Raw genomic sequence first — 16631 nt, forward strand, 5'->3', positions numbered from 1 at the left:
AATGAAGAAATGATTTTTTTAATTTAAAAAAAATTGTTTTCTAAAGAGAAAATGGTCAAATGACCCCCCAACCTATTACCGAATTTTCAACTACACACTTATTCTCCACGGGAGTTCTATTACCCCCTAAACTACTTTAAAATGGAATAAATAACTCTTAAGTGCTGAGTTGGCATGAAGAGTGTGTTTCACTCTCTTTGAGAGAGTGAGTTGCCTATTTATTTTTTTAAATTTTCGTTTTTTTCTAATTTTCTTTTTTCTTTCTCTTTCTTCTTATTTATCTATACAACATTTTTCATCATTATCATTGTTGAAGTTTTTTCAATGGATGTTTGAAATAAAAATTATCAACAACAATGCATTTAATGAATAAATAATTTTTCAATAAACTTATTTAGAACATATCTAACAAATTAAATTTATTTTTTTAAAAAAACATACCCCTTAATTAATTTTTTTTAAAGTGATGGATTCAAGAGTAACAAAATCAAAGTGAAGTAATTGTATATTTAAAAAATATTTTCAAACTTAATAAAAGAAACTAAAACAAAACAATTTCTTCTACATTTTGAAAGAAGGATCCTACATGTTCTCCTAAAATCCATGAAGAATCAAAATCAAAAACTCAAATTATAAATTAATCATGAAAATTTTAGAGGGAGAAATAATAAAGAATGGGGAAGAGAGAGAGGTTTCTCAAATTGGTGTTACAAATTGGTCTTCTCATCCGCGATTATTTTGAGTTGTCGGCGGAATCTTCAAGGGATGAATTTGATCTCGAATGTTCATGACCCATTTAATGTGTATCTGAAATTGTCAAGGAAGAAAATCGAACGAAATGTAAAAAAATGTGGAAAATTGTTGAATTAGTTGGATGAAAGATTTGATTAATTAGGATCGCTATCTTCTAGACTTTAGAGATTCAGAGTAGATGAAAAGGTGAGTTGAATTTTCGTTTTTATAAAATGTTAGAGATATATAATTTTATGGAGGTAAAAAATGGTGTTTAGTATAGTTAGGGTTGAAGAAATGATTGGGAAAGAAAGAAAGAGGAAGGAGGAGACTTTTTTTTAAAAAAAAAAAATCATTAAATGATGAAATACATGTGTCAAGTGCGTGTATTTCACCACAAGACAGATGCATGGTAATGCCATTTCAGGGAGGAAATAATTCCACTTTAAAATAGCTCAGGGGGTTAATAGGACCCCCGTAAAGTATAAGTGTGTAGTTGGAAATCCGGTTATAGATTGGGGGGTCATTTGGCCATTTTCTCTTTTCTAAAAAAATAATGTTTTTGAATAGAATATAGTGTATTGACGCGTTTTTAAGCGAGTGTAGTCCATATTTCTCCAACTCAGCAATATTTATGCCACATAGGTTTGATCAATGGTCATATGAGTTTCAAATATTGTGTTTTAATAAGTTTAAGGGTTCAGTTGACAAAGTATAGAGCAAGAGGGTTCATAATACAAATCCATACAAATATAAGGGTTAATCAGACTATTTTGTTAATTTTTTAATATTTAATTTCTTACATGTCATTAAAAATGACATAGAATTACATGTGTAAGAGGTTGGATATGAGAAAAAGATTTAAAATATAGTGTTTTGACGAATTTAAAAATTTAGATGACAGTGTTGAGTGAATGGCTTATAATACAAACGCATACAAGTATAATGCCTTCAGACCATTTCGCCTAAAATAAAATCAACATAAGGGCTAGTACACAGACACGGTCTATACGTTTATTTAATTAATTTTCTTTACCAACGGTAGCTTCCTTTTATTTAATGAGAAAATAGCTTTCACGGAGCTAAGCTCGTGTGTTAGGTTGAGAAGGAAGGACTTTTCCCATTTTTTTCGATTTTGAAATAAATGGCCTCTCTTTTTGCTTTCACTGTAACTTAGTGGATGTTGTCAGATCCAACTAACTCCAAATTCCAATAGCCAATTATAATGGAGGTAGTTTTGGACTGGCACCATAATCAACTCACCATCTCTATCAACAGAAATAAAAATATACATATTGCTAATTTACTGAAAGAGAGGAGAAAAATTTAGAAACCAGCAAACTTAAACAAAACATCTCGACTCTAGCACAATTATAGTAGATGAACTCCCATTATCCATCTGTCGAGTATTTTGTTTTTTTAACTATCAAAAACCAGCAAATGTTTAAACATGAGAGCAGCATAAGATCACCAGATGATCTAGAAAGTAGCTAATATATGAAAAAAGATGTATTCTCCTTTTGGGAATAAATGGCAAGTTTGCAGAGAGCAAGTCTTATAAGGATAAGTACAGACTGCAAATCCTCAATCCGATCATTCATTGCATCTACATTATGTACAATGTTGAATTTGCACCAAAAAAACTAGTAAAGAAATGCATCTATGTTTAAGGCAAAGTTTTTTGTTTTGCCTACATAAATTCCTGTTGTATTCTTTCAATCTACACTGCAAGCAACCGATGGAGACTGGTAAGGGGTATGATATTATTCCAAAACAAGCAAGTCTTCACGGATTATTTGTAGGTTAGGTTGTGTGACGGCATGCTTCCTTACTCATTAACCAAGTGAAAAAGGAAGCCTTCAAGGGAGCTTTGTTGCAACGGATCTTCCATTGCCAAATATACAATTGACAAAGATGTCTTCTCCGAGTGGTCTCATTCTCCTAGAATGACATTTCAGTGGGAAGTGCAAAGCTGTGAAAGTGAGAAAACTGACTTTGTATTGTCATTGTCATACATTTTGAAAATTCGCCATCCTGAAAAGTAGCAAGATAGCAGGCATATAAACAAATGATGCATTGAGCGCCAATTTAGAATTCAAAGCACAAAGAAAATGGGAAACGTACAACAAGTGTAGCTTTTCTGATGAAGTCGAAATGAGCAGCAGCAAGGCACAAATGACAAGAGCCGCTAATTTTCAGAACACAGAAAGTCTTGACACTTCTCTGTCATCATCAAGCACTTTCAAAAAAAAAAGGATCCTTTCTTTTGCAATAACAGAGGAGCCAAATTGAACAACAGGTTAGTAACTTTAAGTGGTTTAGCAGCACCCCTTGATTTGGCTGCTAAAGATTCCTCTTCAGGTAACCCTATCAGAAAAAGCAGATACTTCTAGGTGGAAGTAAACACCGGATTTCTGACTCCAAGAAAAGGACCTTGCTTTCAAATGATCAGACATGATATTGGACTGTATTACTCACAATGTTACTGCAGGGTAGTCACACTTCAGCGTGGATATACAAAACACCAATTGATTTGGCAGCTATTAGATTCTTCCTCAGACCTACCCCTGTTCAAGAGTTCAAGGCTTATAGCTGATTCTATTTGTTCGAAGTCTAGAACTCGTGGAAGAGCGCGGATCTGTTGAATAAGAAAGAACAAACTTAGTTTAGAAACTCATGATTCTGCTGGTAATGAATAAGACAGATGATTAAACATCAACAAAATAAGCTATATCTCAACTCTCCTGACTGTAAATGTTTTTGAGTTCCTGCAAAAGTAAAACCATTTTAGGATACTTTACATGAACAAATTCAAAAAGCAAATACAAACTGAATTAAGAATAGACTAGTGCAACAGTATGAAATAAAACTGTGCTTTCTTCCAAAACCTGCCAAAGAAATAGAGAGTTAAAGACATAAAAGTAGGCGAGCTTTAATGAGCTCACTGAAAAGTGTGTTCTTCATCTGACAGGGCAAGTTCCTGTAGGAAAGGAAACAAAGTATATAGTTCCACTGACTGGATTCCAATAAACCTCCCAGAGTTGATCACAGTGATTAGTAGAGTCATATAAGTCCAGCAAGCCAATACAGATGTTCGACAACCCCAAAAAGGTATAATTGTAACCACTTAAGTATAAAGTGACTAGACAGAAACCAAATAGAGGTTATACAAAATGCTGCACTATATATAGTTAAAGCCTTCATGTGACATCAACTCAGGCGCATATCAGCGTTTGCAGACATAATATTGTTACTCCTAAACAGTTATAAAGAGCTACAGTCCATAGGATTGTAGAATATAAGTCCTCCTACAAAATGGCAAGACAATCTAGTCTGCCATGGAAATTATGAAATTGTTCCTAATCCAGTCCAAAAAGAAAGTAAAATTAAACAGACAAAAGCATGGAAATTTATTATATCTAGTTCAAGTCCATGCCCTCTCCAACTTGACTGCAAATGGGACTAACAGCAGTGAAAGATCTCTCAAATGGTGATGGGTGGAAATGTGCATCCCTTCTGCGCTTAAAGGCGCAGCTATCAGAAGGGGAACTATCAGCATCAAACTTCCTCCGTACACCTTTCACAGCCTGCACTTCAACTTGTGTTAAAGGGAAAATCTGTCTGCTAACTCTGCAAAGAGAGTTATGGTTATCATACAAAATTCGCTGGTTACAGTTTTTGTCACAAATGTGTGTCAGCCCAGTTAGACGGCAGCGGAACATGTTCCCACACACATGTTCATTTTCACATTTCCAATCACACTTGTGAACAGGGTTTGGGCCATCTTGGCCAAGAATAGTTGACAGATATATAACATTTGTAGGCACTGCTACCATAGATTTTCCAAGTACCTCCATTGTTCAGTTAATCAAAAAACTTGAGTTTGAGAAGATATCCACACCCCACTCGCCTTGCCCCGGATGCTCTGCAGACTTGACAAACAAGATCCGTCAAGATTGGTGGGTGGATCACGGAATATAATTATTTGTTTCAAAGGACTAAAACCATCTTAAAATATTTTCCTATGGAAACTGAACAGCAATATTTAGGTGACTAAGCAAACCTCAGTAAAGAAATATAAAATAAAAAAGCTTATCTTTAAAGAACTCGAGCAATTGCTAGTGGAGACTCAAAACAAGCTTCGGTGGCAAAATTAAACCCAACCCATCCAACCCACTTAAAATAACCCGCCCATTTATTAGTTTAACCCATTTCAGCCCGACCCATTAAAAATTGGGTTCATATGTAGCCAAAATTGACTAATGAAAAATCTTGTCAAAATATTTTCAGAAGACTTTATTCTTATTTTGATATATTATACATAAGCCATGATTAAAATAAGTAAATTATTATATATTAAAATTTTTAGAAAGAACAATTAAAACTTGGTAAAAATTGAGCGGGTTGGGTTATGATCCATTACTTGACCCGTTTGGACCCAGCCCAATGTCTTGACCCATTTGTTATTTTGGCCCAACCCAAGATTGGATTGGATCTTGACCCGTTTGTTGTTTTGACCCACCCAAATTTGAGCCAACCTACCCAATTGCCAACTCTATTCCTACCCCCACCCCCAAGCTGGAGTCGTTCACCAGAAGGGTATTAGAACTTCACATGGAAAGGAAAAGGCGTGTAGTATATTAACAGTCAACAGCACCAGAAAACTAACAATTAACTGGCAACAAATCTTAGCTCTGTTGATTTACACATCTAGAGCAAATCTAATTACATTGTTGTTTCGTATAAGTGAAATATTGTTTGTTTACAAGTATTTCATAAAAGAATTTCTTTATTAGGTTAGGTGAATTCCTTCTTTTCCACCTAAAAAAATTTCGACCGAAAAAAATCCCTAAAATTGCACCTAAAACAAAAGATCCTGTACAAACTGACCAAACAAGGGCAAAATGAACAGTAAAAAATTCCAATTTCAGCTCAAACATACAGAATTTCCTCTCACACAACCATTTACGTTAGCATTACAACCAAATCTGAAGAACTACAACAGAATTATCGAAAAAAGCGATAAAAATAACAACTACCTAATTCTCAGGCAAAATCAAACAATACTACACCAAAAAATCATTAAAAAAACAGAGCAAAAATAAGAAACTTACGATGAACCCGAAATGAAGAACACCTAACAAGCTCTTCCTCCTCTTTCTCCTTCTCTCTCACTCACTCGCTTTCTCTCTCTGAGACTTTTTCAGCGCTATGCCTGTAGTGAAGCAAAGAAATGGGGAGAGTATGAAAGAGTATTTATAGAAAAAGTGGGACACGGATAAGGTGTTGATCCGATTCTCATGTGTGGGACGTTGGACGTAAATGTAAATGCACATGAAATTTATCTAAAATGAAATTTAATTTTGTCATTTTCTGTAATTTATTTAACTTTCTTACCGTTTAGTGGATGAGGGTACGACATCGTATTTGTACTGTTACAATCACGACTCTAACGGGAGGTGCATCTTCCGTCACGTGCCCCACGCTTTTTGGTTTTTTATTTTTAATAAAAAAAATAATTTCCCTTTATTCGTGGGAGCTTTTTATCAAGGTCGTCGGTTTGTAACGTTAAAGTAGACTTACGGAAAAAGAAAAAGTAGACTTGAAGGACCTACCACACTTTGACACGTGTTTGGGCGTTCTCTTAATTGTTCACCAACAATCCGTTTTTATCGTGCTTATAGGTGGGTAATAGGATTGGGCTTCTACCCATCATTTTATGGGCCAATTCTATTTCCAAATGGGCTTGTTTTTGGGTAATTACTTAACAATTTTATGGGTAACTTATAAAAATTTTATTCGTTTAGGAGTTAATAATTTAGATACACACTTATTTATAGTAGGGATAATTGTACAAAATAGCAAACTTATAATCTAAAATAAATGGAGTAGCTACTGTTTGATTTAATTGCTCCCCGTAGCAAACGTTTGCCAGTCGCCTCTCTCCCAACAAATTCTCGCTCGTCACTCTCCCTTTCTCGCTCGCTCCCTCTGTGCTCGCCTCTCTTGCTTTATACAACAAAATTGTATAAATTGTGTTTCTGTTTGTATAAAGCGAGAGAAAATTGTATATACACATGCAAATACATATATATTCATCCTATACACTTATAATTATACAATAAAAATATTCCCCTGCCCAGTTCTCATTTGCCTTTTTCTCTTTCTCGTTTTATACAAACACAGATTATACAATATAATGTACAATTATGTTTGTATAATTTATTTTTGTATAAAGCTAAAGAAAATTGTATATACACATGCAAATACATATATATTCGTCTTATACACTTATAATTATACAATACAAATATTCCCCTGCCAATTCTCTTCTGTCTTTCTCGTTTTATACAAACATAGATTATACAAATATAATGTATAATTTATGTTTGTATAATGTATAATTTATGTTTGTATAAAGCGAAAGAGAGAGCGATTTTTTATAGACAAATATTTTTGTCAACGATTTATACAAACGAGAGGCTAATAACAATTTATACAAATGGCCTGCCAGCGAAATTATACAAATTTGAAGAGGAGCCAACAAATTATACAATTGCTTTTTTTTTGTATATATGTATAGCGAAATAGACATAGCTTTCAATTGTATATGTATAGCGAATTATACATATATATGTTTGTTATAGAGCGCAATTATGCAAATTTTGCTATAGCATACAAATATGATTTTTTTGTTTGTTATATATGAAAGTTGCTCTTTATAATATTATGAATCTTACCATGTTTTGATGTGTCAAGATACATGTGTCTTGGTCAAAATTATGTGTAATTTGTTCAAGATACATTGTATTCAATTGGATTCACACGTATTTGGATACATAGACAAAAATCACGTTTGCCTCCCTCCCATATCATCGCTACTCTTATCTCTCGCTCGCGTATTTGTAATCTCATATACATGTATATAGTGTGATTCACATGTATCTAAGATACATAGACAAATCTTGTTTGTCTTTCTCTCATCTCGCTCGTCACTCTCATATCTCGCTCGCGTTTCTGGTATCATAAATACATGTATGTAGTGTGATTCGTATGAATCTAAGATACATAGACAAATCTCGCTTGTTTCCCTACCATTTTGCTCGTCACTCTCATATCTCGCTCGCGTATCTGGTATCTTGGATACATGCGAATCACTCCAGATATACGTATAAAGTGTATCTATAGTGTGATTCACATGTATCCAACTTGAAATCTAGTATGGAGTTGTTAAATAGTTAAGTAAAATGTAATTGTTTCAAACTATAGGGGTATCAGTAGTTATAGTCGGAATGTTGCCCCAAACTTTATCGTTAAGTACCGATAATTACAATTCAAAAGAAAGGAGAATAATCTTTTTTTTAAAGCAAATTGAAAATGTTAAAAGAAAACACTATATTGGGACACTGTTATATCCCCCGTTTATTTATTTTTTAAAAGAATACTTAAGCTCGTACTAAAAATTTGTAAGTTATACGAATATTAGACTATCTATAAGGTTAAACAATATATTAGAAAATATTGAATTGAATCTAACATTATTCGGAATAATAATCTCAAAATTTATATTTATAGAACTTTTAATAAAATACGTACAATTTGAACAATAACCTAAATAAGATACATTTGCATAAGTCAGCCATGAGTGTTTTCTAAAGTACAAGAGGAGTTTATGCTTGTTATTAAAGTTATACTCCCTCTATTCTATATTAACTTAAGCTTTGATGTGTTTCACATCTTTTAAAAAAAGTAGGTTAGGACATAAATTGAACATAATTTTTCATTTTTACCCTTATTAATTATTGTCAAAAATAACTAAACATTAATTATAATAACTAATTCCAATACTAACTTAAAAGGTAAAATTGGAAGAATATTTTAAAAATATTCTTGAAGATTGGAAACTTAAGTTAATTTGAAAAATGAAAAAGAGCTAAAAACTTAAGTTAATATGGAATGGAGGAAGTATTTAATTTGTAAAAGTTGTTAAACTTATATCCGATTCGACTTATTTCATATAAAAAATTTTGTTAGCTAAGAGAGCTATTTGTTTCAGAAAAAATGTGAGCTATTGCTTGCAGCTTAGGATATTATGAAAATTTAGTGCGATATTCATGATTTGAATGTATTTTAATTATTTCAGTTGGTGGGGTATTTTGGACAATTCGCAATATATTGTCCGCAGCTGAAACCCTACTTTTCCGCCGCATTTCCCAATTCACATTTTCCAACTTCCCTAAACACCAAAATGGTGAGCTCGTTGTTATTTCTTCTTTGTTCCCTCTGGATTCTGGGTTTTCTCTTGTGTAACCATATTTCTTTACTATAATGAAATATGTGTAGCTGATATTGCTAATTTAGTTTATTGTTCATCATGTAGTAGTGGGTTCGGCGTCTAGCAGTTATGCATTTACCTCATTGTTCATGTAGTAGAGGGTTCTGGATTAATCTGTTATTTCAGAATCGTAGTTTTGGTTATTTTCCTTTAACGAACTGTTTTTCAGTCGATTCGAAACAAGGGGTAAGGTCTGCCTACACACTATCGTCCCCAGACCTCACTTTGTGTGATTACACCAGTATGTTGTTGTAGTTTAGGTGATTTTGGTAATTAACAAAGGCGAGTGAAAATGCTTTGATAAGTTTTATAGTGTTAGGCTCCGCTAGCTCGAGTAGTAAGCACGCTTTACTTCCAACCTTGAGGTTATGAGTTCGAGTTACTAAGAGACCAAAGTGGGCGAGCTACTAGGGAGGAAAAAAGGATAGGCTCTGTAAAGGGGAAGTAAATGGTAAACTAGAGTACTCAAATTTGTTTTATTTTGTTTGGTAGTGCATCTTTTTTTTCTTCAATTTGGTGTAGGGGAAGGGAAAATGGGGAGGGGATTAAGTTACCAGTTTCAACAAAAAAAAAAGGGAGGAGATTACAAGGTGGAAATTGAATCCTCACCAACAAATTGAAAATTTAGGTAGTCAACCAGCTAATCTACTAAGATTTCCTTTTCAGCACAGGCTGTTGGGTTCTTTCTTAGTGTAAGCTTAACGGTTCTTACAACGCTATCACCAACACAAGTATGCAATCTTCCACTTGTGTATGTATATGTTTGTTACTGCTTTATTGTGGTGCAGAATGCCATTTTGCAAGTGTCGGTGATGATTGTTTTAGTTACTAGTTTGAATCTGTTGGGCGGATACAATTGTAGTGGTTCGCGGTATATACTATTGGGTTATTTGACTAGAACAGTGCAGTTGGACTTGTTCAGAATCCAATGATGAATGCTCATATTGCAAGTGCCGAATGACACTCCAACTAATGTTGGATGTGTGATTTGAAAAAGGTTTCTGAGGATTCTTTTCCCTTGTTTCAAATCATCAACTACACTTAAATCCTTAATTACTTTATGTGCCAATTGTCCCTCATCGAATAAATAGAGACATGCTAATGGATTTTTAGGCTATAAATAGGTTCTCCCACTATCAAACTAGTCTTTTGGGTTGGGCTCTCCTGTTATTCCCATTTGGTCTAAAAATTGTAATCGAAATTGTTTTAGTTTGTTTGGCCGTGCATGTTATTGGGTTCATTTGTAGTGTAATGATGCTGTATTGTAGCTGAATGGTTCTTACAACGCTGTAATTAACAGAAGTATGAAATCTTTCACTTGCTTTATAGCGTTACAATTGGGGATTTACAATTGTATTGGTTCACTGTATATATTGTTGGTGTGATTCCACTAGAACAGTGCAGTTGTACTTATTCAGAATCCAATGATGAATGCTTATATTGCAAGTGCCGAATGACACTACAATCAATGTTTGAGTGTTTGATTTGAAAAAGGTTTCTGAGGATTCTTTTTTTTCTCTTGTTTCAAATCATCAACTACACCTTAATTCGTAATTACTTGGTGTCGGGATTCAATCCACTGTGTCAAAGCCCATTCAGTATAGCTTCATCATGCTAGACTATTTATTTCCTGCTCTCTACTTTTAGTTCCACTCGGTTTAGACACCACTTTGTGTGATTACACCAGGTATATTGTTGTTGTAGTTTAGGTTATTTTGGTATTAAACACAGATGAGTGAAAATGCTTTGATAAGCTTGACAGTGTCAGGCTCCACAAGCTCGAGCAATAGGCACCTTCCACCTCCAGGCTCCAAGCTTGAGTGGTAAGCACCTCCTCCAGGCCCCAAGCTTGAGGTTGTTGGTTCAATCACTAAGAAAGCAAAGTGGGGAAGCTGGGGGTGGGGGGTGGGGGGGAGAGCTTCGCGAAGGGGAAGTAAATGGTAAACTAGAGTAATCAAATTTGTTTTATTTTGGTTGGTAGTGCATCTTGTTGGGTTCATAATCATTCTTAGTGTAATGATGCTGTATTGTAGCGGAACGGTTCTTACAACACTATCACTAACAGAAGTATGAATTTTTTCACTTGTGTATGTTTATGTTTGTGACTGCCTTATTGTGGTGCAGGATGCCATTTTGCTAGTGTCCGTGATAATTCTTCTAGTTACTAGTTTGAATCTGTTGGGCGTTTACAATTGTAGTAGTTCACTGTATGTATTGTTGGGTTAATCCACTAGAACAGAGTTGTACTTATTTAGAATCCAATGATGAATGCTTATATTGCAAGTGCCGAATGACACTCCAACCAATGTTGGGTGTGTGATTTGAAAAAGGTTTCTGAGGATTCTTTTCCCTTGTTTCAAATCATCAACTACACCTAATTCTCTTCTTTCAGCATAGCTTCACCATGTTTAGACTCTTTTACATGGGTCGTCAGTATACACCACGACCCTCATGCTTTATCTGGGTATTGAACATGCAAAATTTTAGTATGCTTGTTTCCTTAAAATGTATGGTTCTACTTTGAAGCCATTGATATCTGGCATATATGATGTATTTCATTTTAAAAAAACAAACATTGTGTTTTTTTTTTTATGCTTTATCTGGGTATTGAACATGCAAAATTTTAGTATGCTTGTTTCCTTAAAATGTATGGTTCTACTTTGAAGCCATTGATATCTGGCATATATGATGTATTTCATTTTAAAAAAAACAAACATTGTACCCTTCGGGGTGGCCCAGTGGTTTGGGCTTGGGACTTCCATGTTGGAGGTCTCAAGTTCGAAACCCCNCCCATTTGGTCTAAAAATTGTAATCGAAATTGTTTTAGTTTGTTTGGCCGTGCATCTTATTGGGTTCATTTGTAGTGTAATGATGCTGTATTGTAGCTGAATGGCTCTTTTACATGGGTCGTCAGTATACACCACGACCCTCATGCTTTATCTGGGTATTGAACATGCAAAATTTTAGTATGCTTGTTTCCTTAAAATGTATGGTTCTACTTTGAAGCCATTGATATCTGGCATATATGATGTATTTCATTTTAAAAAAACAAACATTGTGTTTTTTTTTTTATGCTTTATCTGGGTATTGAACATGCAAAATTTTAGTATGCTTGTTTCCTTAAAATGTATGGTTCTACTTTGAAGCCATTGATATCTGGCATATATGATGTATTTCATTTTAAAAAAAACAAACATTGTACCCTTCGGGGTGGCCCAGTGGTTTGGGCTTGGGACTTCCATGTTGGAGGTCTCAAGTTCGAAACCCCTTGCCAGCGAAAGCAAGGGGTTTGCCTTCTGGGTCGAGCTGGTCGCACCGGGCTTACCTAGTGCGGGTTACCTCTCCTATGTGGTTTGCGAGCTATTGCATAGGAGCGGGGGTTTTATCCTGTGCGCGCCCAAAGGGTAGCGGCTGCGGGTTTCCCTTGTCATCAAAAAAAAAAAAAACAAACATTGTCAATCATTTGGTCAATTAGATCCTCCAAACTAGTGCATTTTTTGAGGATCCGACACGGGTGTTACAATAGGTTGTTTTTCCTAATGTGATATGCAATTGCTTTTACATTCAAAAGCAACATATGCATATGTGCTGTGTGTAGATTAAAGCTCAATGCAGTGTGATCGTGCTATTTAATTATTGGGATGATTTGCAGATTGTAAGGAATGTTTGGATTGGTGGTTCAATTTTCTCTACATCCTCTCGTTATTTGGAAGAATTGCATGTGATTCTACTTTTTTTTTTGTTGGGGTGTGTATCCTAGTGTTTTGATTTAGTGTTGTAAGAACTAGTTATATGGTTGCATACTGACAATTGTTAGATGGTTCTTCTTTGCTGTAGAGGCTATTACTCTTTACCTTGTAAGGATAAAGTCTGCGCGCACACTAACCTCCTAGACCTACTTGTGGGATCAATACTTGGTATGTTGCTGCACTTTATTCTCTATGGTGGTAGGGGCCGTTTGTTTGTTGGTTAGATTTATGCAGGTACTAGTTATGCATGGTTTAATTATGTAGGGTTTAAGAGTGGGGTTTAGTTATGTAGGTATTAGTTAATAGTTATGTAAAGATTACATCATATGAATTATTAACTATTCAATATTAAATTTAATAAGAATTAATATATATTATTTATAAGTAAATAAGCAAGTAAATAGTATAAATTTCCCTAAAAAAAATAAAGGAATTTTCTCTATGGTTAACTAGGATTTTTTTTTTTAATGTTTAAAGCTTATAAAAATAAAATATTATTAATATATTTCAAGTACATTATACTATTCTATTTTATATAATGTAAATTTCTATCAATATGCTGCATGTGTTGTTTATACATTTGAGTATACCAAATATGTAAATTATATATAAATCCACATTCTAAATAAAAATATTAATACATGATAATTAAATATGTGGGCATATTTAGTAATATATAATCAGCATATGCGCTATCAAAGTTATACATTCCGATTTATAATATTAATAAAATATTTATATTTTGATTTTAAATGAAAACAAATAAAAAGTTGGTTGTATACAAAAGAAAATAAGAAACAAAAATGGTTGGGAAAGTAGAATAGTTATGTAAAGTTTTCATACAAAAGATTTAAATAAATTAATAGGTGTAAATGTGTAACATATCATTTTAATACATGTATAATTAATACTCACATAACATTTTTACCTTCTATCCTACATAATTTATACATAGATTCCTTCATAAGTTATATAGGATTACAAAAAAATGCATTTAAACACCGTATAAAATTAATACATGAATAATTTTTATACCATATTTAGAAACCTATCAACCAAACATAGTATAGTCATTTTGACTTTTCAACGTTCTACAATACTTTTACCAAATATAATAATACATAAATAACATGCCTCTTATACTTTAACCAAACGCCCCGTAATATTTTCCTAGCAACTACAAAATGTGTTCTTCTGTTTCGCCACGGATGTAATTTGCACCGAAACCATGCTTCTTCTTTTTCTTTCCTTCTCTCTTTATTACATACACAACTTGTTTAGGACTTGGAGAGTGTATTTACCAAGTCATTGAATTTGCTTCATTAATAGACTTAGTTGACTTTGACCCTTATGGACTGATACTAAGATTTAGCCCAAGACAACCGGATCTAATACTAACTTTAGTGGGAATGAGCAAATCTGTTATTTTAGCGCCGAAAAATGAAACATGATTCAAAATATTTATTCAGTTTATAAAATCAATAAATAATTTATCATTTTGTGTTTATTTTACTTTTATCCTCCCTATTGTTGGACAGAAGGAGTGGGTGTTTTCTTCCCAACTTTATCTTTGGTATTTCAAAAAGTCATTTAATAATTAATTATTAGAAAAATAATTTAGTCAAATATCCTTTTGATTAATGTTTGTTGTTGTAATTTTAATTGACCAGAGGGAATCATCATGCGTAGTGTTCAAGGATTGAACTTTGCGTCAAAAATGTGCGTTCCTTAATGTTTTGGTGGCGCTAAAGTAGGTAATTTATTAATGGGTGACTGCCAATTCATATGACCACCAATAACTCCACTGAACCCAAAACGAAGAAGAGCACGATGATTATATTTAATTAGTAAATTTATTCGTGTTTAGTACGGATATAGGAGATAATATTAAATTCACGAAAACGTAGAAAAGATTTTGCAAATAGAAAAAGAGAAACTAAATCTTTTATGTATGTATGTATAAAAGATTCTCTGAGTTTAGTTAAATTTAAAATACAAATATTTTCGATGATATTCGTGAGTGTAATTTCAGTACTTCAAAATATCATACTTGCAAGTCCAATTAATAAGCGAATCGTATCGAGTAAAACAAATTTTTTAATCAGTTAGCTCATCACTCTTCTCTAAAAAATGACAATAATTTTATTTATTTATTTACTTTTTAGGAATCATACTGTCTTTGACTAATGGTATATACTTAATAATAGAGAAAGACTCAAAATTATCCTTTATCTTTGAGTTTAGAATCAAAGTAATCCGTATCTTTTAACATGGAGCACTAATAGTTCTCTGTGTTTCTAGAATTGGTACACTTTTAATACTTTATCAAACAATTGTCTAATATTTAACGGACTTATAAATTGTCCACGTGAGAAAGTTTTCCCCTCAAAACTGAATCTCTGTTTCCCCTGTCTCTCACTTCCTACTATGAACTAGGTTTGAGTGGCAGAAAAAAAAGAAGAGAAAGACGAAAATAATAACCTAGAACAAACTCTATCGACGGCGGAATAATTCAACATGTGGACGAGATATGTTGAAGTTGGACAAGAAAAAATACTACCAATCCAACAAAATGCAGTTACATTTTAAAGATCAATTGTTTTTTTTTACAAAAAAATAGATCACCTCTTGTTTTTCAAGTAGAAACTATATTTTGCTATTGTTTTTCAAATTTTTTTCTGGTGTAATTTTTTGTGTGAATCTGCCATTGTTTGTGGTTCAATTCTAGTGTTGTTTTAGTGCAAATTAGGAGCTGCAGGTATGGTGCATTTCTGGTGTTGTTTTGGTGCTTTACTAGTGCAGTTTTGGTGATGTTGTGGTGAATTTGTAGTGCAGTTTGGGTGCTTTTCTACTTCTGTTTTGGTGCAATTTTAGTGCAAACATGATGCAATTCTCATTTGAAATATGGAAATTTCTTTGTGAAGATTCAAGGGACCAAACATACATCATGTTCCATAGCAAAATTCATTACATTGCAAAATGAAAAGATACATTATTCTATACTATGTCAACATGTGATCGCATTTCGAAACACCCGTTTTTCAATTATTTGATCTCAACTACTTTTGGCTCATTTTTTTCCGCCTCTTATCTCGGATTTTCTATCAAAACTTGCATTTGATAAACTTCCGCTAGGTAGAGCTTGAATCTGCCTCGATCTTTTCTCTTCTAGATTATCGCGTGCCTCTAATTGTCTTCGAGCTCACTGATGTTTAGCATGTATATGTCATAATTGGGACAATCAAAATGATCAATGGGACAATTGGTCGAGTATCTGGTGTGCAAAAACCTTGCCTATAGATGCACATATATCAATAATGATGAAGAATGCTTTGCAAATGGAGAATTTTTCTTTTGCCCAATGCTTTGCAAATGGAGAATTTTTCTTTTGCCCGAGACTTCCATTGAAGGAGATAAAAAAAAAAAGGCATTCCTCAAAATCATTGAAACACCGCTGACATATTGAATATTACTTCTCGATCGGTTTCATTTATGCATATAGATGAAAGAAACAGAGCTATGGTGAATAAATTATGTACTGAGAGACGGGGAAGGTTTGAGTTCAGAAAGCATTTCTCACGTGCAAAGAAAAGTGCCGTCAAAAATTGGACGGCTGTTTAGGGGAGTACTAAATATGCATCAATTATTGAAACATGGAGGACTATTAGTGCTCCATGTTAAAAAAAAAGGATTACTTTGATTCTAAATTCAAAGATGGAGGACTATTTTGAGCTTTTTCTCATATTGCAACTTAGCTTACTTTTTTCATCCCTTTTTTCTTTCCATTTTCCCTCTTTTAAGTATTTGTATGACTA

General features: G+C 33.5%; 1 protein-coding gene across 2 annotated transcripts; it reads right to left on the minus strand.

Annotated features, from left to right (window-relative positions):
* Positions 1-3896: 3896 nt before the first annotated feature.
* LOC125859410 (uncharacterized) lies at positions 3897-5999 on the minus strand. Of its 2 annotated transcripts, none has more exons than XM_049539155.1 (2): positions 5847-5999; positions 3897-4657 (listed from the first exon to the last, which is right to left on the minus strand). In XM_049539155.1, the coding sequence occupies exon 2, from the start codon at positions 4587-4589 to the stop codon at positions 4152-4154; it is 438 nt and encodes a 145-aa protein (XP_049395112.1). In that variant the 5' UTR covers positions 4590-4657; positions 5847-5999; the 3' UTR covers positions 3897-4151. The 2 variants fall into 2 exon arrangements, with proteins under 2 accessions (XP_049395112.1, XP_049395113.1); XM_049539156.1 differs by having other exon boundaries at positions 3897-4664; positions 5847-5948.
* Positions 6000-16631: the final 10632 nt, after the last annotated feature.

The sequence above is a fragment of the Solanum stenotomum genome, chromosome 3, assembly GCF_019186545.1.
Source record: "Solanum stenotomum isolate F172 chromosome 3, ASM1918654v1, whole genome shotgun sequence".
Classification (NCBI taxonomy): Eukaryota; Viridiplantae; Streptophyta; class Magnoliopsida; order Solanales; family Solanaceae; genus Solanum; species Solanum stenotomum.